This window comes from Ahaetulla prasina, chromosome 3 (assembly GCF_028640845.1).
Source record: "Ahaetulla prasina isolate Xishuangbanna chromosome 3, ASM2864084v1, whole genome shotgun sequence".
Lineage (NCBI taxonomy): Eukaryota > Metazoa > Chordata > Lepidosauria > Squamata > Colubridae > Ahaetulla > Ahaetulla prasina.
The window spans coordinates 229,473,586-229,498,779 of NC_080541.1; the positions used below are offsets into that span (position 1 = coordinate 229,473,586).

A 25,194-nucleotide genomic window follows, 5' to 3' on the forward strand; every position below is an offset into this window, starting at 1 on the left:
AATTGTCACACTATCCAGCCCGGATTAAATCTTGTAGTTTGACAGCTGGATTTGGGGTGTTGCTTCCATTTCGTCAATTTATTCTAGAGCAGTTTTGTCCCCCATAAAAGAATTTCACAGGTATTGGTGATACTTCAAAAACCTGGAAAACTGACAAGATGGCAAAATCACACATCCCATTCCCTTCCAGCACCACAGATGTTCCCTAGTTGGGTCATGAAACATCTGCCAGCACACAACCAAGCTCAGAGAGCACCAAGGACCCCATGCAGAGTGGTATTTAGCTGGTTTGGATGAACCAGTAGTGGAAATTTTAACTGGTTTGCCAAACTGGCAAATACAACCTCTGGCTGGCCTCGCCCCTGCCTGCCTGCTGTGTTGAGTTGGCCACACCCACTCAATCATGATCCCCACCAAACCACACCCACAGAACCGGTAGTAAAAAAAAATTGAATCCCACCACTGACCCCCACGGTCCCAGTAAATTGTCATCCCCTAGCCTAGACATTGCTGGTGCAAAGTTGACTCCCCCTCCCCTCTTCTCCCCCTCCCCAACTTCTGCAGGCTGTGCACGGAGACTGGTGTCAACAGGTGATGTACATTCCTCAGCTCAACTTGGTTGCTTCCTGCACACCGGCTGAGAAGTCTGCCATGGCGTTGACCTCGCTACCCCTGCATAACATCGGAAAAATCCAGTAAGAGAGGCTATAATTTCTTTTTGCGTGAAGACTGATGCAAAGAACGAGTGAAGCCGCTCTGCTTTGTCCCTAGTGCCTGTTATTTCCTTGCCATCTTCTCTCTTTAGTGGACTGACTGCTTCCTTGACTTTTTTCCCTTGTTATTAATACGTTGAAAGAAACTTTCATTGCACACCAGAACAACTAGACACAAGGACAGTTTCCCCCCGAAGGCCATCACTCTGCTAAACAAATAATTCCCTCAACACTGTCAAACTATTTACTGAATCTGCCCTACTATTAATCTTCTCATAGTTCCCATCACCCATCTCTTTCCACTTATGACTGTATGACTGTAACTTTGTTGCTGGCAATCCTTATGATTTATATTGATATATTGACCATCAATTGTGTTGTAAATGTTGTACCTTGATGAAGGTATCTTCTTTTATGTACACTGAGAGCCTATGCACCAAGACAAATTCCTTGTGTGTCCAATCACACTTGGCCAATAAAAAATTCTATTCTATTCTATTCTAAAAAAATTATCTTTGGCTCACAAAGCAGAGCTGTGAGAGGGATGTTGGAGTCCTAGTGGACAACCATTTAAATATGAGCCAGCCGTGTTCAGCAGCTGCCAAAAAAGCCAACACAGTTCTGGGCTGCATAAACAGAGGGATAGAATCAAGATCACGTGAAGTGTTAGTGCCACTTTATAATGCCTTGCTAAGGCCACACTTGGAATATTGCATCCAGTTTTGGTCGCCACGATATAAAAAAGATGTTGAGACTCTAGAAAGAGTGCAGAGAAGAGCAACAAAGATGATGAGGGGACTGGAGGCTAAAACATATGAAGAATGGTTGCAGGAACTGGGTATGTCTAGTCTAATGAAAAGAAGGACTAGGGGAGACATGATAGCAGTGTTCCAATATCTCAGGAGCTGCCACAAAGAAGAGGGAGTCAAACTATTCTCCAAAGCACCTGAGGGTAGAACAAGAAGCAACGGGTAGAAACTGATCAAGGAGAGAAGCAACTTAGAACTAAGGAGAAACTTCCTATCAGTGAGGACAATTAACCAGTGGAACTGCTTGCCTCCAGAAGTTGTAGGTACTGCATCACCGGAGGCTTTAAGAAGAGGTTGGACAGCTACTTGTCTGGAATAGTACAGGGTCTCCTGCTTGAGCAGGGGGTTGGACTAGAAGACCTCCGAGGTCCCTTCCAACACTCTGTATTCTTCCACTCTTGATGGAGAAAGTCATCAGCACCACAATGAGCCATTTCCTGAACAGGCTACGCTTGGCTAGGTTTGTCTTCCAGCAGATGTCAGTCCAGGGTAATTTAAATCCTTCAACCTGCAGTTTCAGGCATCTTTGAAAGATCTGCAATTCGGTTTCGGAAGACAGCATCCATGTCTTCTGCTGGAAGTGGGGGCGGGGCAGTAATTGACAACACAAGTAGCAGACCTTTTTCCTCCTAAGATCGTATCTCCCCGGATCCTTTACAGCGTTGCCAAGTTCATACATTTAGATTAAAAGTTATATTACAATGCAAGAATCCCATTGCAATATGGGACATTGGGCAGCAGGTGGCAGTGTTGCTTACTGTATAATTAGAACAAGGAACATGGAATAATAGAATCTTTCTTTCCTTCCCTCCCTCCTTCCCTCTTTCCTTCTCTCATCTCTTTCCTCTCTCCATCCTTTGTTTCCCTCCCTCCCTCCCTCCTTCCTTCTCTCTTTCATCTCTCTTTCCTCCCTCCCATCTCTTCTTCCGTCCTTCCTTCCTTCCTTCCTTCCTTCCTTCCTTCCTTCCTTCCTTCCTTCCTTCTCTCATCTCTTTCCTTCCTCCCTCCTTTCTCTTTCCCTCCCTCCTTCCTTCCTTCTCTCTTTCATCTCTCTTTCCTCCCTCCCTCTCTTCCTTCCTCCCTCCCATCTCTCCTCCCTCCCTCCCTCCTTCTTCTACCTCCTCCTCCTTTCCTAATCATTGTGTCTCCTTCCTTTCTCCTTTGCTTTCTTCATTGCTACCTCCCTTCTTCCTTCTCATCTCTTTCCTTCCTCCCTCCTTTCTCTTTCCTCCTCCTTCCTTCCTTCTCTCTTTCATCTCTCTTTCCTCCTCCCTCTCTTCCTTCCTCCCTCCCATCTCTCCTCCCTCCTCCCTCCCTCCTTTCTTCTACCTCCTCCTCCTTTCCTAATCATTGTGTCTCCTTCCTTTCTCCTTTGCTTTCTTCATTGCTACCTCCCTTCTTCCTTCTCTCATCTCTCTCCTTTCCCTTCCTCTCTTCCTTCCTCTCTACATCTCTCCCTCTCATCTCTCCTTCCTTCCTTCCTTCCTTCCTTCCTTCCTTCCTTCCTTCCTTCCTTCCTTCCTCCCTCCCTCCCTCCCTCCCTCCCTCCCTCTTTCCTCCCTTCCATTCCTCCTTTCCTCCTTTTATTACTTTACACATAACTCAAAGTTTCCCAATCATCTTGTTCTACAGATACAATACTTGGAACCAAATAAATACCTGGGTGGTTTATCGCAATTTAAAATCCCTGAGATGCCACTAAAGAAATTGAATTAAATCAAGGCTTCTTCCTGTTTGCCCAGGTCGGCTTTGATTGTCCTGCGGAAGGGGATCCTGTGCTTTGACTACTCAGCCGAAATGAACATCGTAGGTAGGTGTTCCTCAACCACCACCCGCTTTAAAAGGCTCACCTGGTGCGCCTTTTAATGGGTGCATTTGGGTGTTCTTCTAATCAAACAAAAGGTGATTAAAAGGCCGGAGGCTAAAATGTATGAAGAAGGGTTGCTGGAATTGGGTATGTTGAGTTTAATGAAAAGAAGGACTAGGGAATGACATGATAGGAGTCTTCCGATATCTCAGGATCTGCCCCAGAGAAGAGGGAGTCAAGCTATTCTCCAAAGCAGGGGGTCTCCAACCTTGGCAACTTTAAGACTTGTGGACTTCAGCTCTCAGAATTCCCCAGCCAGCTGGGAGTTGAAGTTCACAAGTCTTAAAGTTGAGGTTAAAGTTGAGTTCTTCTTTTAGAGTCATATGCATCTTTTTCATCATTCTGATTATTCCCTGTGCCATTCTGTTACTCTGTAATTCCGTAAGGGTCTTCTGCTTTAGCAGAGGGTTGGACTAGAACAGGGGTCTCCAACCTTGTCAACTTTAAGACTTGTGGACTTGAACTCCCAGAGTTCCTCAGCCAGTTTTGCTGGCTGAGGAACTGTGGAAGTTGAAGTCCACAAGTCTTAAAGTTGACAAGGTTGGAGACCCCTGCTCCAAAGCACCTGAAGGAAGGAGAAGAAGCAATGGGTGGAAACTAATTGAGGAGAGAAGCAATCTAGAACTAAGGAGAAACTTCCTGACAGTGAGGATAATTAAACAATTCAATTTTTCAGTTTAACAGAATTGGAAGGGACCTTGTAGGTCATCTAGTCCAACCCCTCCCACCCAGGGAGGTTAAATAGGAGTTGAAATCCACAAGTCTTAAAGTTGATAAGGTTTAACCTCAAGGTTGGAGACCCCTGGACTAGAGGACCTCCAAGGCCCCTTCCAGCTCTTGTTATTCCGTAATAAGGGTCTCCTGCTTGAACAGGGGGCTGGACTAGAAGACCTCCAAGGGCCCTTCCAACGCTGTGCTTCTCTTGAGCTGAGGCTTCTGGAAGTGACAATCTGATTCTATGGGATAGAAGTCTATCCTTTGTGTATCGGCATTTCAGAAGAACCGAGGTTTTAAACCATGGTTTATTTTGCTCTTTTCTTGCCAGTGACGGGGGGCTATGATCCCCTGATCCGAATCTGGAATCCATACGTGACCAACAGTCCCATCACTCAGCTGAAGGGCCACTTGACAGCTGTCACTCACATCATGATCAACGGGCAGAAGAAAACCATTGTCAGCATCTCAAAAGACAAGGTGAGGCAGAGAGAGCTTACAAAGATAGTCCCCGACTTAACGGTGTTTCGTTTAACAATGGTTCAAAGTTAGTGTTGTGTCTGCGCCCCCTGAGCCGGGCCTCCTGCCAGAAAGTGACTTGGAAAGTGAGGGGGAAGGGCCGTCAGGACTTACCTGGGGAGCACCGGCTTCCCTGGCTCAGCTCCAGGAGCCAGAGGCAGGCCAGGTGGAGGAGATAACGAGGCCTCCGTCCCCTGACTCTTCCCCCCCCAGGCCATGCCTCCAGACCCAGCTGATGGCAATCAGGCCTGGCTGGACCCTAGGTTTCGTAGGCAGGAGAGGCGGGAACAACAGAAGCAGGGGTGGGCAGGCTTAGGAAGTGCTGAGTCATGGAGCCACACCCCACAGGATATAAAAGCAGCAAGAGCTGCTGTGCCTCTTCGTAGCAGGCAAATCAACTGATTAACTAAGAGCTGAAGTTTGTTCCTGGGTGACTCATCGGCGTCGAGGGAGATAACAGAGACACTTGGCAGGCGCTCACTATTCTGCTGCCAGAGCTGATAGTTGCCAGCTAATTAAGTCATCGCTCGTGTCTCCCGGACTGAGGAGGGGGACAGAACAGTTAGGATGGGCTTGGGGAAAGAGATTTACGGCCTGTCCTCGCATTTACAACCATCACAGGAATCTCCTAGTCCCAGAATCACAATTTGGGCACCTGCCAATCACTATGATTAGTGACAAATAACGTCAACCAGGGAGACTGGATTCACTTAGTGACCGTGGTAAAAATGGTCATGAAATCAGGTCTGCTCATGAGATGACTTGCTTTATGACTGGCCTGACTTACAACAGAAAATCTGGACCCCATTATGATTGTATATTGAGCAGTCCTCGATTTATGACCGTTTCACTCTTCTATCTCAAAAAACTAACTTCAAATCTGGCGATCACACTGAGTATCAACAATGCCCACAAGAAATCCTCGACGTACGACCACAGTTGAGACCCAAATTCTGCTGCTAAGCGAGAGACTGCTCTTAAGTGAATTTTGCCCCGTGTTACAACCTTCCTTTGCCACGGTTGTTAAATGAATCACTGCAGTTGTTAAATTGATAATACGGTTGTTAAGTGAATCTTGGCTTGTCAGAAAGCTGCAAAAGGGGATCCCCGTGACCCCAGGATACAGCAACCATCATAAGTATGAGTCGGCTGCCACGTGTCTGATTTTTGATCAGGTGACCATGGGGATGCCACTACTGCCGTAAGTGTGCAAAATGCTCCTAGGTCACTTTTTTTCAGTGAATGTTCACTAAATGAAACGTAAGTCGACGACTCCCTCTACTGGATTTTTGGCTGGTGATCCTGGCTTGAGGACGGGATCTGCTTTCCTTTGAGATCTTCTCTTCTTCCCTCTCCAGAATATCCGCGTCTGGGATCTGCTGGATCACTTCTGCCTGCAGTCGATTCATGGCCGGAACGTCCCGTTGGGCAACTGCCCCATTTCCTCCGTCTACTATCATCGGCATCAGAATATCTTGATCTGTGCCACTTACAAGGTCAGGGCTGGCTAGGCGGGGTGAACGTTGGCTTGTTTCCCTGGGCGCTCATTGGGCAAGTCTACAAATTGAGAGCGAATGCCACTCCTTACTATTTATTTATTTATTTATTTATTTGATTTCTATACCGCCCTTCTCTTGAAGGACTCAGGGCGGTTAACAGCCAGAATAAAAACAACATAGACATAAACAAAAATTAAAAACAAAATTAAAAAACTGATTCTAAAATTGGCCAAATAAGTTAAAACTATCGTAAACCAACGTGAAAAACCCCCATTAAAATTTCGTTAGGCCAGCCCCGCGCGGTGGAATAAAAAGGTCTTGAGCTCGCATTTGAAGGTCCAGAGGTCGGGGATAAATAATAAAATATAATAATAATAATAATAATAATAATAATAATAATAATAATAATAATAATAATAATAATATAAAAATATAAAAATATAAATATAAAAATAATAAATTAAAATAATAAAATATAAATGTAATAATAATAAAATAATAATTAAAAATAAAAATAATAAAATAAATAATAATAAAATAATATAATATAAAATAAAAAATAAAATAAAACATAAAATATAAAAATAAATAAAATACTTGGGTTACGAAATGTCTGCAAGGAAACAACCAAGTTCAGAGAGCACCAAGGACCCCACAGTTCTCCTCCTCCTCCTCCTCTCTGCAATCCCCACTCCCTTCTACTAGCACTGATGCTGTTACCTAGTTGGGTCATGAAGTGTCTGCAAAGAAACAACCAAGTTCAGAGAGCACCAAGAACCCAACAGTTCCCCCCTCCTCCTCCTCTCTGCAATCCCCACTCCCTTCTACTAGCACCAGGGGTGAAATCTAAAATTTTTTGCTACCTGTCCTGTGGGTGTGGCTCGATGGGTGGGTGTGTCCTGTGACTGAGTGGGCGTGGCCAACTCAATGTCACTCACAGCCATGCCCACTCAGTCACAACCCCCCCCACCAAGCCACGCCCACAGAACCCAGTAGGGAAAAAAAATAATTTCTATTCTGCCTTTTCCCTTTCCCTCGCCACCTGTTCTCCCTTTACCTAGGCCCCGGAGCCGCCACCTGCCTCAGCGGGGTCGGGGAATGCACCATTCCCCAACTCCGGCCTTTCTCCGGAGCTGCCGCCCACTCACCGCCCGCTCGCTGCCTGCTTGCCCTTCGCCTTTGGTCAGGGGCCGGGGCAGTCACCCCCTGCTCGCCGCTTCCTCAACCGGGTCGGGGAATGCACCATTCCCCGACACCAGCCTTTCTCCGGAGCCGCCGCCCGCTCTTCCTTCGCCACGCGGCATATACTTACTTTCTTCCAGCGGCTGGCTGCCAGGAAAGGCAAGCGTCCAAAAGTTACCGGAGTTGCTCTCCTTGAATATGCCGCCTTGTTTCATGCGCTGGCTGCACAAGCGCACACTCAACCTGCCGCTGATAAATAAATGAAATAAACGGTGTGTGCTAGCGCAGCCGGTGCATGGAACAAGCAGCAATGGCGGTGGCATATTCAAGGAGAGGGACTCCAGGAACTTTTGGACGCTTGCCTTTCCTGGCAGCCAGCCGCTGGAAGAAAGTAGCGTGGCGAAGAAAAAGCGGGTGGCGGCTCTGGGACAAGGCTGGTGTCGGGGAATGGTGCATTCCCCGACCCGGTTGAGGCAGGTGGTGAGCAGGGGGTTGCTCCGGGGTCTCAGGGGAATGAGGTATTCCTGGGCCCTGACCAAAGGTGAAGGGGGAACAGGCGGCAAGCGGGCAGCAAGTGGGCGAAGGAAGAACGGGCGGTGGCTCCGGGGAAAGGCCGGAGTCGGGGAATGGTGCATTCACTGACCCGGTTGGGGCAGGCAGCGGCTTCGGGGCCTCGGGGAATGGGCCCCAGCCCCTGACCCAAGGGCGAGCAGGTGGCAAGCTGCCTTCCCGGTGTTCCGGTGTCCAGCTTGCGAAGGCTGGACTGCGGGCTGTGGAGTGGTTTAGGGGCATGGCCAGCCAGCGACTGCTACCGGATCGGCGAACCAGAACCAAACTCCGCTACCTACTCACCCGATCCGGTCCGATCTGGTACCATTTCACCCCTGACTAGCACTGATGATGTTACCTACTTGGGTCATGAAATGTCTGCAGGGAAACAACCAAGTTCAGAGAGCACCAAGGATCCCACAGGCCTCCCCCTCCTCCTCCTCCTCCTCCTCCTCCTCTTCACAATCCCCACTCCCTTTTAGCACTGATGATGTTATCTACTTGGGTCATGAGATGTCTGCAAGGAGACAACCAAGCTCTGATAGCACCAAGGACCCCATAGTTCTCCTCCTCCTCCTCCTCCTCCTCCTCCTCCTCCTCCTCCTCCTCCTCCTCCTCCTCCTCCTCCTCCCCCTCCTCCTCCTCCTCCTCTCTGCAATCCCCACTCCCTTCTACTAGCACTGATGATGTTACCTAGTTGGGTCATGAAATGTCTGCAAGAAAACCACAAAGCTCAGAGGTAGCCACACTCTATAATTTCTCAGGATGTATATTGCAGGTTGGAAGGTTTAGTCCGGCAAGATTCCATCCATTTGATGCCGACTAACGAAGAATTTCACTCAGAGAACATAGAACACAAAATAATAGCATTGGAAGGGACCTTGGAGGTCTTCTAGTCCATCCCCCTGACTCGATTGGGTCTCGCTGTCTTTGGGCTTCAGCCTGACACTTGGTCCCATTTTACTCCAGATTGGGTTATTCTTTGGCGCTGAATTCACCGAGGTGGAACTGAAGACCCAAGAACCTCTGCTGTGCTGTGCCCTCTACAATAAGATCTTCAAACAGGTGACAATTCTGACCTGGGTGGATTGTTGTATCCAGCTGCTTTTTCAAGCCAAGGAGATTTTGAAATGCGGAATCAAAGAACTTGAAGGGAACTCCCAAAGGTGCTTTTTACACCTTCTTGGGGTTTTTTTTCTTGGTTTTCTTCTTTCAAAACGTTTTGCTTCTCATCCAAGGAGCTTCTTCGGTTCTTGGATGAAAAGCAAAACATTTTCCAAATTAAAATGTTGAGACTCGAGAAAGAGGGCGGAGAAGAGCAACAAAATGATTCAGGGACTGGAGGAGAAAACATATGAAAAACGGTCGCAGGAATTGGGTATGTCTAGTTTAACGCAAAGAAGGACTACATGATAGCAGTATTCCAATATTCAAGGGGCTGTCTGCCATTTTGTAAGTTACCTCAGACAGCTGGGTTGTTTCATGTACCTTGATGAAGGTATCTTTTCTTTTATGTACACTGAGAGCAGATGCACCAAGACAAATTCCTTGTGTGTCCAATCACACTTGGCCAATAAAAAATTCTATTCTATTCTATTCTATTCTATTCTATTCTATTCTATTCTATTCTATTCTATTCTATTCTATTCTAAAAAAGTATGTAAACGTGGAGTAGTGTAACAAGAGTGGCTTCACGTTTTACACCGGAAGAGAATAATAGAATTGGTGCTTTTTCAAGAGGCAACTGGACTTTCTGGTTTTAATAACAACAACAACAACAACAACAACAACAATAGACTTGGAAGGGACCAACAACAACAACAACAACAACAACAGAGTTGGAAGGGACCTTGGAGGTCTTCTACTCCAACCCCCCTGTCCAGGCAGCAAACCCTACACCATTTCAGACAAATGGTTAACCAACATTTTCTTAAATTTTTCCAGTGTTGAAGCATTTTCTTTGAAGACATTTCACTTCTCATCCAAGAAGCTTCTTCAGCTCTGACTGGATGGTGGGGAAGGGAAGGATTCCTCCACAGTTCAGTCAGAACTGAAGAAGCTTCTTGGATGAGAAGCGAAACATGTTCAAAGAAAAACCAGAAAGTCCAGTTGTCTCTTGGAAAAAAAACACACCTTTGGGACGACCATGACTTGGATAATGGAGAATCTCCATCAACAACAGAATCAGAAGGGACCTTGGAGATCATCTAGTCCAGGGGTCTCCAACCTTGGTCCCTTTAAGACTTGTGGACTTCAACTCCCAGAGTCCCTCAGCCAGCAAAGCTGGTCCCTAGTTTAAGACTTGTGGACTTCAACTCCCAGAGTCCCTCAGCCAGCAAAGCTGGTCCCTTTAAGACTTGTGGACTTCAACTCCCAGAGTCCCTCAGCCAGCAAAGCTGGTCCCTAGTTTAAGACTTATGGACTTCAACTCCCAGAGTCCCTCAGCCAGCAAAGCTGGTCCCTTTAAGACTTGTGGACTTCAACTCCCAGAGTCCCTCAGCCAGCAAAGCTGGCTGAGGGACTCTGGGAGTTAAAGTCCACAAGTCTTACAGGGACCAAGGTTGGAGACCCCTGTTCTAATCCAACCCCAACTGATCCAGGGTCAGCTAACCCAACTGATTCTGGGATATTTCCCCCTACAGGCAGTCAGCGGCTATTACAACGGGATGGTCACTGTTTGGGATGTCATGACAGGACAGAAGATTATGGAGTTTACCACCACCTCAGACCAAGCCCTGGAGATGACCGCCATGATCTTTGATCCGCCAGAACGGCGACTCATCACCGCTCTGAAAAACGGGATGATCAAACTGTGGAACTTCAACAACGGGGCTTGCCTGATGGAGATTCCCTTTGAGGAGAAGACTGAGGTGGGTGGAAGGACCAAGGTTGGTCTAGTATGAACCAAGGTCCCAAAAGTGCTTTTTTTCCAAGAGGCAACTGGGCTTTCTGGTTTTTTTCTTTGAAGACGTTTAGCTTTTTCATCCATGAAGCTTCTTCAGCTCTGACTGGGTGGTGGAGAAGGGAAGTATTTCTACTCCTTGCAGACAGCTGGTCATTTGCATCCTTTCTGAGAGTCATTGAGGCCACCTGGAGGTTTATCTGTGTCCTCGGGGTCACCTGAGTGGTACAAATGAGTGGTGGAGCCTTCTTCGAACTGCTGAAAGGACCATGTTGTAGACTGGAGATAGATGACGTCGTATCTGTTGAGGGAAGGCTATGTCAGTTTTGACATAGATGGTGTCAACCCTGAAGCTGGCCTGGCTGAAGCCATCTGGGAGCTTCAGTGCTGCCACACTGGGAGCTGAGGGATAGGGAGGGGGGATTAGAGAGAGTTGGGGCTGCGTCGTCAAAACAAAATGCTTTCTCTTGGGAACCAAGGACATTCTCACACCTGGCCGGAGGAAGGAGGAGTGATGTCACCTGACCAGCGGACACTGCCTTGATTGGGCCATGTGACTGATGGTTTGGAATTGGGGGCAAAACTTTCACTTTTAATTAGGTGAAAACCACGGGACCCTTCAGTGTCAGTTTTCACCAGATGTGGTCCGCCAGCAGGCTGCGGAGCTGGCAACGGAGTCGGAGAGTGATGAGGCAGAGGTAGGGCCAGGGCCATCGGGGAGTGAGGTGAGGACTCCAGAGCCTCCAGAGGCTGATACTGGTGGGGCAGAGGAACAGGAGGAGCCTTTTTCCTAATGCACTCATGAGAAAAGCTTCCAGAAGGCAAGAGCAGCTCAAGCAAAAAGGACAACTTGGGAGTAAGGCCAAGAGATGATTGGCCCCTCCCATAAGGCTTAAAACAGACCAGCAAAGGCATTTGAGCTTTGCTGGAAAACAACATTGGTAGCTTCATCTTCTGCTTCGTCTACGTCTTGCATTTATTTTTGTGACTTCTGAACGTTTGCCAAGAAAGGCCTTTGGCAGTTTGCCTAATTGCACCAAGGTTTGTGATAGGACTGAGGAATTTGTGTTGGGAGGAATTTGCTTTAATTTGAATTGAATGACGCTGGGAATGAAGTAATTCTCAGCTGTTCGAATAGTTTTTTGTTTTTTTTCACGGACTGAGTTTCCGACTACCTACTTGGGCCTGGGTCACAATATGTGCCAATATGATATTTCCGATAAAACAATTCTTTTTTTTTGTTTCTCATAAACATATTTAATTGTACAGTCTCTTATTCATCATTAATCATACATATGATCCTTTAACTTTCATTTTAATCATTCATCATCCTAAAAAAAGTATATTAAGATATATTCAGGGTTGCTCTTTTACCATAAATAAAACAATTTTTTGAGGAATCTAACTGCCTCGGAGTTTTTGCTTGCGATGGATCTATTACTTGGAACTCTGACAGATGGCCTCTTTGACCCCTCTTTCAAGCCAGTGGTCCTCTCTCTCCAAAATGTGGACTTTGCTGTCTTCAAAAGAGGGGCCTTTGCCTTTTAAATGCAGATGGACTGCTGAATCTAGTCCTGATGGGTTTTTTCTTCTATGTTGTGCCATGCATTTGTGAAGTGGTTGTTTTGTTTCCCCAATGTACAGATCTGCACATGGGTCACTGCATTGTATTGCCTATACCATGTTGCTCAGTTTGTGCCTGGGTGTTTTATCCTTGGGGTACACAATACAATGCAGTGAGACATGTGCAGATTTGAAGAAGGCTCCACATCCATTTGCACCACTCAGGTGACCCTGAGGATATAGACTAACCTCCAAGTGGCCTCAATGACTCTCTAAAAAGATACAAACAACCAGCTGTCTGCAAGGAGTAGAAATCCTTCTATTCCCCACATCCAGTCAGACCTGAAGAAGCTTCTTGGATGGGAAGTGAAATGTCTTCAAAGAAAAAACAAGAAAGTCCAGTTGCCTCCTGGAAAACATGTTTCCATTTACCTCTTCCAACTGTAATTTCTTTCTCCAGTCAATTTTCCTGCAAGATGTGGCCAAAATAAATGAGACACAGTTTTGTGATTTCGTCTTCTGGACACATGGCTGTTCAGTCTCTTCTTAAAAACCTCCAGTGTTGAAGCACCCACGACTTCTAGTGGCAAACAGTTCCACTGGTTAATTGTTCTCACCATTAGGAAATTTCTCCTGAATTCCAGGTTGCTTCTCTCCTTGATTAGTTTCCATCCGTTGCTTCTTGTCCTGCCTTCAGGGGCTTTTGAAAATAAGTTGATCTCCTTTTTAAGAAGGGACTGGATGAAACAGTATAGGGTCTCCTGCTGGAGCAGAGGGTTGGATTCTGATTCATTGATGGATGGCCCATGGAGATAGCTTCCTACCCTCCTTCCTCCTCCTCCTCTTTTCATCTCTTTCCAATAGACCAACTGCATCTTTTACATGAACCACAGGATTTTTATCACAGATTGGACCAAGAGAGTGACGTGGTATCGGTAAGTCAACACCAAGTTGGGTGAACTTTTCTCTTTTCAGATGGGGAGGGAGTGAGGAACAGTGAGGAAGAGAAGAGCGGTTGGGTTGGGTTGGGTGATACGGCCTCTGCTTTTTCACCCAGAGCTCCTGAGGTCAAGTACTCCAGGAACAAGGTGGGAAGAAGTTGCCCAGCGGGGGGCCACCATAAGATGTAGAACTTGCTTTAGTGGGTTTCAGGCTTCCTGAGAAGAACTGAGAAGGGCCGGTTCTCTGAACCCTCGAGATGGCTTTCTCTGAACCAGGAAAGACCAACAGAAGACAATATTTGGAACTGAGAGTGGAGTTACAGATATTTCCCAGAGTTGTTCTCTGAGCTTGGTGGTTTTCTTGCAGATGTTCCATGACCCAACTACGTAGCATCATCAGTACTAAAAGGGAGTGGGGTTTGTAGGGAGGAGGAGGAGGACTGTGGGGTCCTTGGTGCTCTCTGAGCTTGGTTGTTTTCTTGTAGAAGTTTCATGACCCAACTATGGAACATCATCAGTGTTAGATGGGAGTGGGGATTGTGGAGTAGTAGTAGTAGTAGTAGGACTGTAGGTTCCCTGGTAATCTCTGAGCTTGGTGGTTTTCTGGCAGATGTTCCATAACCCAACTAGAAAACATCATCAGGACTAGAAGGGAGTAGGGTTTTAGAGAAGAGGAGGAGGTGGAAGTGGAGGAGAATGAGGAGGAGGAGGAGGAGGACTATGAGGTCCCTGGTACCCTCTGAGCTTGATGGTTTTCTTGCAGATGTTCCATAACCCAACTAGGGAATATCATCACGGCTAGAAGGGAAGGGGGTTTTAGAGAGGAGGAAGAGGAGGAGGAGGAAGAGGAAGAGGAGGAGGTAGAAAAGGAGGAGGTGGAAGTGGAGGTGGAGGAGGAGGAGGACTATGAGATCTCTGGTATTCTCTGAGCTTGATGGTTTTCTGGCAGATGTTCCATGACCCAACTAGGGAACATCAGCAGGGCTAGAAGGGAAGGGGATTTGTGGAGAGGAGGAGTAGTAGAAAGACGGAGACTGTGGGGAGGGGAGAAACTGAGAAGAATGGTTGGGTTGGGTGGCTCTTCTGTCCTTCTCTTGGCGGGAGGTGGAGCGATGCCTGGTCCTTCCCCTGGTCCTTTCCTCCTGGGCAGAGACTCCAAAGACGAGAACAACGTGATTGAGTGCAAGCGCTGGAAGTCCTACCACGCGGAGGACATCCTCTCCATGGATGGGTACGCCAATAAGCTTCTGGTCACCTCCTCCAGCAACGGAGACATTGTCCTCTGGTACGTCAACTCTGGGCAAGCCTTCTGCCGCTTCAACGCCTCCGAGAGTCCTCTGGCGCTCGCTCCCAAACGGGTAGGTGCAGAGGGTTTCCATGGTGGGTGGGGAGGAGGGGGTCCTGCCCAAGAGCTGGACTTCCATGGCTACCTCAAGGGACCCCCTTCCTCCAGAACACCGTGGAAGCCAAGAGGACGGAATATTTTTCGTTCGGGATTGAATTGTCGGGTCTCTGGTGCTCTCGGAACCGGGTAGTTTTCATTCAGGCACTTCATGACCCAACTAGAGAACGTCATCAGTGCTGGAGGGGAGTGGAGGTAGCGTAGTGCAGGAGGAGGAGGAGGAGACTGTGGGTTCTTGGTGGACTCTGAGCTTGATGATTTTCTTGCGGACATTTCATGACCCAACTAGATAACATCATCAATGCTTGAAGAGGGTGGGATTTGTGGAGAAGGAGGGAGAGGACATTTATTGGGTCCTTGATGCTCCTCTCTCTCTCTCTCTCTCTCTCCCTTTCTTTCTTTCTTTCTTTCTTTCTTTCTTTCTTTTCCTTCCTTCCTTCCTTCCTTCCTTCCTTCCTTCTTTTCTCTCTCTCTCTCTCTCTCTTTCTTTCTTTTCCTCCCTCCCTCCCTCCCTCTTCTTTCTTTCTTTCTTTCTTTCTTTCTTTCTTTCTTTCTTTCTTTCTTTCTTTCTTTCTTTTCCTTCCTTCCTTCCTTCCTTCCTTCCTTCCTCTTTCTTTCTTTCTTTCGTTCATTCTTTCTTTCTTTCTTTTCCTTCCTTCCTTCTTTTCTCTCTCTCTCTCTCTTTCCTTCTTTCTTTTCCTCCTCCCTCCTCTTCTTTCTTTCTTTCTTTCTTTCTTTCTTTCTTTCTTTCTTTTCCTTCCTTCCTTCCTTCCTCTTTCTTTCTTTCTTTCTTTCGTTCATTCTTTCTTTCTTTCTTTTCCTTCCTTCCTTCCTTCCTTCCTTCCTTCCTTCCTTCCTTCTTTCCTTTCTTCTTTTCTTCTTTCTTTCTTTCTTCCTTCCTTCCTTCCTTCCTTCCTTCCTTCCTTCCTTCCTTCCTTCCTTCCTTCCTTTCTTTCTTTCTTTCTTTCTTTCTTTCTTTCTTTCTTTCTTTCTTTCTTTCTTTCTTTCTTTCTTTCTTTCTTTCTTTCTTTCTCCATCTCCCTTAAGCAACTTTGTGCTATATAATAAAGCAATATAAAGGCACAAATAAACGCACAGTTAAAAATAGAATTATGAGCAAGGTTAAGCCTTGTAGGTTAAAAGTTAAAATAAAAGATTAGAAGATTCCAAACAGCAGCCACCTTACTGTAGGGAGGCTGCAATGCTCAGCCTGGTCGTAAGTCTCCTTTGTTCAGGGCCGTCGTAACAATGAGCGAACGGTCGTAACCCAAGGACTACCCGCAATAAATAACGTCTGAATGTCCAATAGGAAGAAGGCTGTTGCATCAAATATCTTTCCTGGAGCTTTTATCGGTCTCGGAAATGAAACAGTCTCGTTTCTCAACTTAGGAGTTCGCCATGAGTGCAGAGCCCCCTCCCCAGAGCGCTGAGGTCAAGAAGATGGAGACCCAGCCGAGTGAGAATGAGAAGAAGTACTGGGCCTACCCAAGGTTACAGAGCACCTCCATATCTGCCCACCCTGTGCGGCCCACCAGCGCGAAAACCCTTGTCGCACCTTCTGGGCCCCCCAAGCGTCCCTCTTCAGCTGTACTTGGAAGCCAGACCGCCAAGCCCCAGGTATGGATGGACCTGGAAGATCGATGGAGATGGAGATGGAGGGGGGGGGGCAGGATGTGGACTTGAGCCTTCCAGGGCTGCTGGCTGACGTTTAAAACCAGGAGACCCGTAGAGAGCTCTTGGGGCGACTCCTGGTATTGTGTTCGGCTTGTCTCACGTTGTTCCGTTGTGGGTGGGTTTGTGGTTTCTCCTTCCTGGGAACATGGGGCTGAAACTTCTCCCACAGTTTGGGTGTGTGTAATATATTGAGCGATGAATGAACCCTAAAGCAGAGACTGTTCTTCTCTTCTGCCTAAATTGGACAGGGATTGTTTTTCCAAACACAATCCTTACAGACTAGGCTAGGCTAGAGAACAGAACGATAGAATAGAACAGAACAGAATAGAATAGGAGAACAGAACAGCAGAATAGATTTACAAAATGGAATAGATTACAGAATAAAGTAGAATAAATTATAGAACAGAACAACAGAATAGAATAAAACAGAACAGAATAGAGAATGGAACAGCAGATTACAAAATAGAATAGAATGCAGAACACTAGATTACAGAATAAAGTAGAATAAACTATAGAACAGAACAGAACAACAGAACAGAATAAAACAGAACAGAACAGAGTAGGAGAATGGAACAGCAGATTACAAAATAGAATAGAATACAGAACAAGAGATTACAGAGTAAAGTAGAATAGATTATAGAACAGAACAGAACAGAACAACAGAATAGAATAAAACAGAACACAACAGAACACAACAGAATAGAATAGAATAGATTACAAAACAGAATAGATTACGGAATAAAGTGGAATAGATTATAGAACAGAACAACAGAATAGATTAGAGCAGAATAGAAAAGAAAAAAATACAGAATAGAATAGATTACAAAACAGAATAGAATACAAAACAATAGATTACAGAATAAAATAGAATAGATTACAGAACAGAACAGTGGATTAGAATAGAATAGGACAGAACAGAACAGATTATAAAATAGAATAGAATTACTAATCACCAAGCAGGTTGCAAAGGATATTTTAAATTATGGTCGCTTCAATCCACAGAGTAGAGGTGGAGGCAGAGAAGAGCAATTTGTGGCCTTTGAAGAAGGGGAGGCGAGGGGTATGATACTCCGTCTGACCTGGGATCCTCACAAAGGCAACTGGATTTTCTGGGTTTTTTCCCCCCTGAAAACTTTTTCCTTCTCATCCAAGAAGCTTCTTCAGGTCTGACTGGCTGGAGGGGAATGGAAGGATTTATATTTTTATTAATCATTTATTTATTTATTAATCAAATTTCTAGACCACCCTTCTCCCGAAGGACTCAGGGCGGTGTACAGCCATATTAAAATACATAGATAGACAATGAATTTAAAATAATTTTAAAATGAAATATTTAGCCGGCCAATTGAACTAAAAATAATAAAACCAATTAAAATCAGTATAAAATTTAAAATTTAAAATTTAAAAGCTAAAAAATCTAATCCAGTCCTGCGCACCTGAATAAGTGTGTTTTAAGTTCACGACGGAAGGTTCTAAGGTCCAAGAGTTGGCGAAGTCCTGGGGGGAGCTCGTTCCAGAGGGCGGGAGCCCCCGCAGAGAAGGCCCTTCCCCTGGGTGTCGCCAGACGACACTGCCTAGCTGACGGCACCCTGAGGAGTCCCTCTCTGTGAGAGCGCACGGGTCGGTGAGAGGTATTCGGTAGCAGAAGGCGGTCCCGTAAATAGCCCGGCCCTATGCCATGGAGCGCTTTAAAGGTGATCACCAACACCTTGAAGCGCACCCGGAAGGCCACAGGTAGCCAGTGCAGTCTGCGCAGGATAGGTGTCACCCGGGAGCCACGAGGGGCTCCTTCTATCACCCGCGCAGCCGCATTCTGGACTAACTGCAGTCTCCGGATGCCCTTCAAGGGGAGCCCCATGTAGAGAGCATTGCAGTAATCTAGGCGAGACGTCACGAGGGCGTGAGTGACCGTGCATAGGGCATCCCTGTTCAGAAAGGCGAACTGGCGCCCCAGGCGAACCTGGTAAAAAGCTCTCCTGGAGACGGCCGCCAAATGATCTCCAAAGGACAGCCGTCCATCCAGGAGGACGCCCAAGTTGCGCACCCTCTCCATTGGGGCCAATGACTCGCCCCCAACAGTCAGCCGCGGCTGCAGCTGACTGTACCGGGATGCCGGCATCCACAGCCACTCTGTCTTGGAGGGATTGAGCCTGAGCCTGTTTCTCCCCATCCAGACCCGGACGGCTTCCAGACACCGGGACAGCACTTCGATAGCTTCATTGGGGTGGCCCGTGTGAAAAGTACAGCTGGGTGTCATCAGCGCACAGCTGGTACCTCACACCGAAGCCACTGATGATCTCACCCAGCGGCTTCATATAGATGTTGAACAAGAGGGGCGAGAGAATCGACCCCTGCGGCACCCCACAAGTGAGGTGCCTCGGAGCCGACCTCTGCCCCCCCGTCAACACCGTCTGCGACCGATCGGAGAGATAGGAGGAGAACCACCGATAAACGGTGCCTCCCACTCCCAATCCCTCCAACCGGCGCAGCAGGATACCATGGTCGATGGTATCAAAAGCCGCTGAGAGGTCTAATAGGACCAGGGCAGAGGAACAACCCCTATGGCCCTCCAGAGATCATCCACCAACGCGACCAAAGCCGTCTCAGTGCTGTAACCGGCCGGACACCGGACTGGAACGGGTCTAGATAGACAGTTTCATCCAGGTGTAAGGGAAACTGATATGCCACCATACTCTCTACAACCTTCGCCGTAAAGCGAAGGTTGGAGACCGGACGATAGTTGCTTAAAACAGCCGGGTCCAAGGCAGGCTTCTTGAGGAGGGGTCTCACCACCGCCTCTTTCAAGGCGGCCGCGAAGACTCCTCCACCAAGGAAGCACTGTAATTGCCTGAGCCAGCCTCGTGTCACCTCCTGGGTGGCCAGCACCAACCAGGAGGGGCACGGGTCCAGTAAACATGTGGTGGCATTCAACCTACCCAACAACCTGTCCATGTCCTCGGGAGCCACAGGGTCAAACTCATCCCATAAAATATCACCAAGACCACCCTCGGACGCCTCCCCTGAGTCACTGCAATTTTGGTCCAGACCGTCCCGAAGCTGAACGATTTTATCGTATAGATAACCGTTAAACTCCTCAGCACGTCCCTGCAATGTGTCATCCCGCTCCCCCTGGTGAAGGAGGGAACGAGTCACCCGAAACAGGGCGGCTGGGCGGTTATCTGCCGACGCAATGAGGGAGGAGGGAGGAGGCGTATTCTTTGCAGTCCGCTGGTCTTTAGCACTCTCTCTCTAAGCATCATTGAGGCCACTTGGATACAGGATACAGATAAACCCCCAAGTGGCCTCAATGACTCTCAGAAAGAATACTAATGACCAGATGACTGCAAGGAATATAAATCCTTCCTGTCGTGTCCACCCCCCACTCCGACAAACGAGTCAAGGAAGTCCATAACAAACTTGGCAACGCAGCCTCTGCAGCTTGCCAAGTTCCTTCGAGGTTTATCAGGGCAGGAAGGAGTCCAAGTTGTGACTTCAGCGATAGGGTCCGGTATCAGCAAACTCGATAAGACTTTGCTTGACTCAAGGTTGGAATGCCAAAAGCAGGTCCTTTATATAGGCTGTGGGGTGTGGCTCCATGACTCAGCATTTATCCAGGCCTGCCCCTCCCTTCCTTCTGCTGGTGTCGCCTCTCAGATCTCCGGAAGCGAGGATCCTCCCACTTTGAATTGTCTTCAGCTGGATCTGCTGTCTGGGAAAGGGAGGGGTCAGAAGGAGTAGGCCCGAGCAATTCCAATACCTGGCTGGCTTCCTGCTCTGACGGCTGAGCCAAAGGAACACACGCTGTATGAGTGAGATTTATTGGGCTACTCCTTTCACTCCTGGAATCGTCTCTGGGCATGGGGCCAGGGCCGGGGGCTGGAGTCATGACAGGCCATTTATCTTCATTATCAGATTCGGAGTCTGATAACACGCCCGGTTGGAGACGGGAGGGGCCCTACTGAGGAGAGGAAGGAGGACGAGTCACAACACTTCCATCCTCCACCATTCAGTCAGAACTGAAGAAGCTTCTTGGATGAGAAGCAAAACGTCTTCAAGGAAACACAAAGTCCAGTTGCCTCTTGAAAAAGCACCTTTGGGACAACCAGGATCCGGGTGGCGGAGAATCTCCATAAACCTTGAATCTCATGTCTTGACAGGCAGCTTGGAGCTCCAAGGACAAAATGAAGAGTAGCAACATCATTCATCCCCCAGCCATGGTGGAGAGCTCCTTCATGAGGAGGGGGAGCCTGTCATGGCAAGAAGAGATCAAGGCGACCCAACGATCCGTGGAGAAGGTCAGGTTTCAAATTAGGGTCTCTTCAATCCATAGGGCAGATGTGGAGGCCGAGAAAAGCAATGGATTTGAAGAAGGGGAGGTGATGGGTTTGTGTGGGATGCTGTGTGAGACCTTTGTTTTCAACCAATGGTTTGGAAGCATGTATACACATATACACAATACACATATAGTATAGGCTGGGTGAAATCAGGCTTAATAGCAGTAATTGTGAGAGGGACCTTGGAGTCTTAGTGGACAACCAGTTAAATATGAGAGCTAACAGTGTGCAGCGGCAGCCAAAAAAACCAATGCAATCCTAAACTGCATTAACAGAGATATTCAATCAAGATCAAGGGAGGTATTAATATTACTCTATAAAGCCCTCGTAAGACCACACTTAGAGTCCTGCATCCAGTTTTGGTCACTGCACTATATAAAAATATGTGGAGACTCTAGAAAGAGTGCAGAGAAGAGCAACCAGGATGATTAAGGGACTGGAGGCTAAAACATACAAAGGACGGTTGCAGGAACTGGGCCTGGCTAGTCTGGTGAAGAGAAGAGAAGGACCAGGGGAGACAGGAGAGCATCTTCCAATACTTGAGGGGCTGCTACAGAGAGAAGTGGGGGAGGGGTGTCAACCTAGAGTCTCAACATCTTTTTTATATTGTGGCTAAACTGGATGCAGGATTCCAAGTGTGGCCTTCCCAAGGCATTATAAAGTGGTATTAACACTTCACGTGACCTTGATTCTATCCCTCTGTTTATGCAGCCTTTATAATTTATAATAGCAATTTTGGATGCTCTGTGTCTCGAAGAGCTACCTCTGCACGTTTCCTCCCTAGTTTAAGATTTTACTTTCGTCCTTTTTGCAAGCTCTCTGGAAAATTAAGAGATTAGTAGTGTGCCCGTTTTTCATTTCTCCGCCAAAGCACCCGTAAAGATCTATCATTCTTAACCGTAATATCTGGAGTCTTTCTGCATATTTTCCCCCACGCAGCTAATCTGTTATCGAAACAGTCATCTAATAATATTGCTCCAGGGTAGCATCTTTCTCCAACAAAATGTTGTTTTTTTTAGAGAAACATTTTGTCAAAGAAATTTATTCCCCTATACACGGGGCAATGGCCACCTAACGTGGCTTTTACAGAAGGTTGAGTTGTGTGTCCTACAGTTTTTCGGGCTGTTTTACCCATCAGTAGTTCATTGAAGTCTGGCGGAAGAAGCTGTAACTATGGGTTTTGCTAAAAGCTGAATTGATCAGCAACTCAGACAAAACTAGGATTTTAACAGATTAACAGAGTTGGAAGGGATCTTATAGGCCATCCAGTCCAACCCCCCACTCAACCAGGAGACCTTACACCATTTCTGATGGATGGCAGTCCAGTCTCTTCTCGAAAGCCTTCAGTGATGAAGCTCCCACAACTTCCCAAGGCAACTTCTGTTCCATCGGTTGATTGTTCTCACAGTCAGAAAATTCTTCTTTATTTCCAGGTTGAATCTCTCCTTGATCAGTTTCCATCCATTATTCCTTGTCTGGCCTTCAGGTGCTTTGGAAAATAGCTTGACCCCCTTCCTCCTCTCTGTGGCAGCCCCTCAAATATTGGAAGATGCTCTCCTGTCTCCCCTGGTCCTTCTCTTCACTAGACTAGCCAGGCCCAGTCCTGCAACTGTTCTTCATATGTTGTAGCCTCCAGTCCCCTAATCCACCTTGTTGCTCTTCTCTGCACTCTTTCCAGAGTCTCAATATCCTTTACAGATTAACAGAATTGAAAGGGACCTTGTAGGTCATCTAGTCCAACCCCCCTACCCAAGCAGGAGACCCTACACCATTTCTGACTGATGGCAGCCCAGTCTCTTCTTGAAAGCCTCCAATGATGAAGCTCCGGCAACTTCTGTCCCATTCATGGATTGTTCTCACAGTCAGAAAATTCTTCCTTATTTTCAGGTTGAATCTCTCCTTGATCAGTTTCCATCCATAGTTCCTTGTCTGACCTTCAAAGGTACCTTGGAAAATAGCTTGACCCCCTTCCTCCTCTCTGTGGCAGCCCCTCAAATAAGGAAAATAAATTGGGATGAATGGAAATGCCGATCGCAATGGACTCTGGCCAAAGGGCCTTTGATTGGGGCTTCCTGATACACACGGAGTCCTTGCCTTACAACCAGCTTGTTTAGTGACCGTCCAAAGTTACAACAGCATTGAAAAAAGTGACTTAGGACTGTTTTTCACCTTACGACTGTTGCAGCCTCCCCATGGTTACGTGATCAGAATTTGGACGCTTACCAATTGACTCATATTTATGATGGTCGCAGCGTCCTGGAGTTACGTGATTCCCTTTTGCGACCTTCCGACAAGCAAAGTCAATGGGGAAGCCCGATTCACTTAACCACCGTGTGATTAATTTAACAACTGCACTGATTCACTTAACAACGATGGCAAGGAAGGTTATAAAATGGGGTAAAACCCACTTAATAAATTTCTCGTTTAGCAACATAATTTTTGGTTCCATTGTGGTCGAGGACTGCCTTTATTTGTACCTCAGGATTGAACTGCAAGGATGCCTGGAGCTCTTGGACCTTGGTTGTTTTCTTGGAGAGGTTTCGTGACCCAACTAAGGAACATCATTAATGCTAGAAGAGAGTTGTGGAGTGGAGGAGGAGGAGGCGGAGGAGAAGGGGGAGGAAGAGGAAGAGGAGGAAGAGGAGGAGGAGGACTGTGAGATTCTTGGTGCCCTCTGAGCTGGGTGGTTTTCTCGCAGATGTTTCATGACCCAAACTAAGTAACATCATCAGGGCTAGAAGGGAGTGGGGTATGTGGAGGAGGAGGAGTAGGAGGAGTAGGGCTTTGGGGTCCTTGCTGCTCTCTGAGCTTGGTGGCTTTCTTGCAGATGTTTCATGATCCAGCTAGTGAACATCATCAGTACTACCGTAGAAGGGAGTGGGGCTTTGCAGAGAGGAGGAAGAGGAGAAAGCGCAGAAAAAAGGGAGGAGGAGGAGGAGGAGGAAGAGGAGCATTGATGGTCTCTGAGCTTGTTTGTTTTCTTCCAGACATTTCATGACCCATCTAAGTAACATCATCAGGGCTAGAAGGTTGCCTAGAACCTAGTTGGGTCATGAAATATCTGCAAGTTGAACGAAAACAGCCAAGCTCAGAGGGAAAGCCAGAACCAGAAAAGAGTCTTCTTTTCCTTATCCGAGAAGATGAGGGGCCACCATGGGGCCATGAAGAAGTCTCAGCCGTCGTATTTTGGCCTCTGCAGGTCCTCTTCCTGAAGACTCGGGAACGAAAGCCCCACGTCGCCGTTTTGCTCACCAGTTGCATGGACGGCTTCCTTTATGCCTGGTCAGTGGAAAATAAAGGAGGGATGTTGGGCAAATTCCGAGCTAGCCACCCCAACAGCCGGGACTCCGTGGTCTGCACCATGTCCACCGATGACAAAGAGTTGATCCTCTTGACTGGAGATTCCTTGGGTTACATCAAGGTCAGTATGATTATTTCCTCTTCTTCTTCTTCTTCTTCTTCTTCTTCTTCTTCTTCTTCTTCTTCTTCTTCTTCTTCTTCTTCTTCTTCTTCTTCTTCTTCTTCTTCTTCTTCTTCTTCTTCTTCTTCTTCCTCCTCCTCCTCCTCCTCCTCCTCCACTTCTTCTCTTGTCATCTCTTGTCTTCTCTTGTCTTCTCTTGTCTTCTCTTGTCTTGTCTTGTCTTGTCTTCTCTTCCTTTCCTCCTCCTCTTCTCCTTTTCCCTCTCTCCTTCTGCTTCTTCTGCTTCTTCTGCTTCTTTTCTTTCTCCTCCTCCTTCTCCTCTTCCTCCTCCCCCTCCCCCTTTTATTTTTGAAGAGTATGAAAGAAGGACTCGGTCTAAAAACTTCCTAACTTTAATTAAACTGCCCGTGTTGTTTCTGGAGGTTACACCCTGTGAAGCTACATCTTGCTGTTTTGACTTTCCTTGGGAAAGTGGGCCATAAATCTGCACCAGCATTAATAAAGAAAGCTTGTTATGTAAACCTTCCCATTTTCTCAAAACCTGCCAACCCATATGAGTAAATACTAGGCACTATTACTAGAAAAGCCAATATATCTCAATTTGCTTGTCACTCTTCCAATGGGCAATGTAGAAATTGATGACTATAATGTATTTTTAGGACAAGGAGATATTATCTATGCATTATTTTTACAGACAGGTGTTGATGGATTGCCGAAGTAGATGGAAAAGACATTTTATTCCAGGGAAGCTGCCAACTAAGGCATCAATTTCAATTCTCCCAAAGTCAGAATTGTTCCGAACTGAGAACCAAGAGACAAGAGCAAGCAGTTATAGTTAATTTTATTTATTTATTTATTTTTCAAATTTATATACCGCCCTATCTCCCTAAGGACTCAGGGCGGTTCACAGGCAGTTAAAATACATATAAATACAGATTAAAAACAACAATTAAAAAACTTATTCTATTGCCAAATTTAAAAATAATATAAATAATAAAAACACCTTAAAACCCATAACTTTAAAATCTAATCCAGTCCCGAGCAGATGAATAAATGTGTCTTGAGCTCGCGACGGAAGGTTCGAAGGTCAGGAAGTTGACGGAGT

General features: G+C 46.7%; 1 protein-coding gene across 1 annotated transcript in view; it reads left to right on the forward strand.

Moving 5' to 3' along the window:
• The window catches only part of EFCAB8 (EF-hand calcium binding domain 8), a 45,295-nt gene that overhangs the window by 3,776 nt on the left and 16,325 nt on the right, over window positions 1-25,194 (forward strand). Inside the window, exons 4-14 of the mRNA XM_058176723.1 lie at window positions 565-695; window positions 3,265-3,332; window positions 4,435-4,583; window positions 5,981-6,118; window positions 8,822-8,917; window positions 10,495-10,722; window positions 13,182-13,252; window positions 14,409-14,616; window positions 16,050-16,277; window positions 20,492-20,629; window positions 23,868-24,089. Coding sequence (XP_058032706.1) covers window positions 565-695; window positions 3,265-3,332; window positions 4,435-4,583; window positions 5,981-6,118; window positions 8,822-8,917; window positions 10,495-10,722; window positions 13,182-13,252; window positions 14,409-14,616; window positions 16,050-16,277; window positions 20,492-20,629; window positions 23,868-24,089 — 1,677 coding nt within the window. The remainder of the gene's footprint in view (window positions 1-564; window positions 696-3,264; window positions 3,333-4,434; window positions 4,584-5,980; window positions 6,119-8,821; window positions 8,918-10,494; window positions 10,723-13,181; window positions 13,253-14,408; window positions 14,617-16,049; window positions 16,278-20,491; window positions 20,630-23,867; window positions 24,090-25,194) is intronic.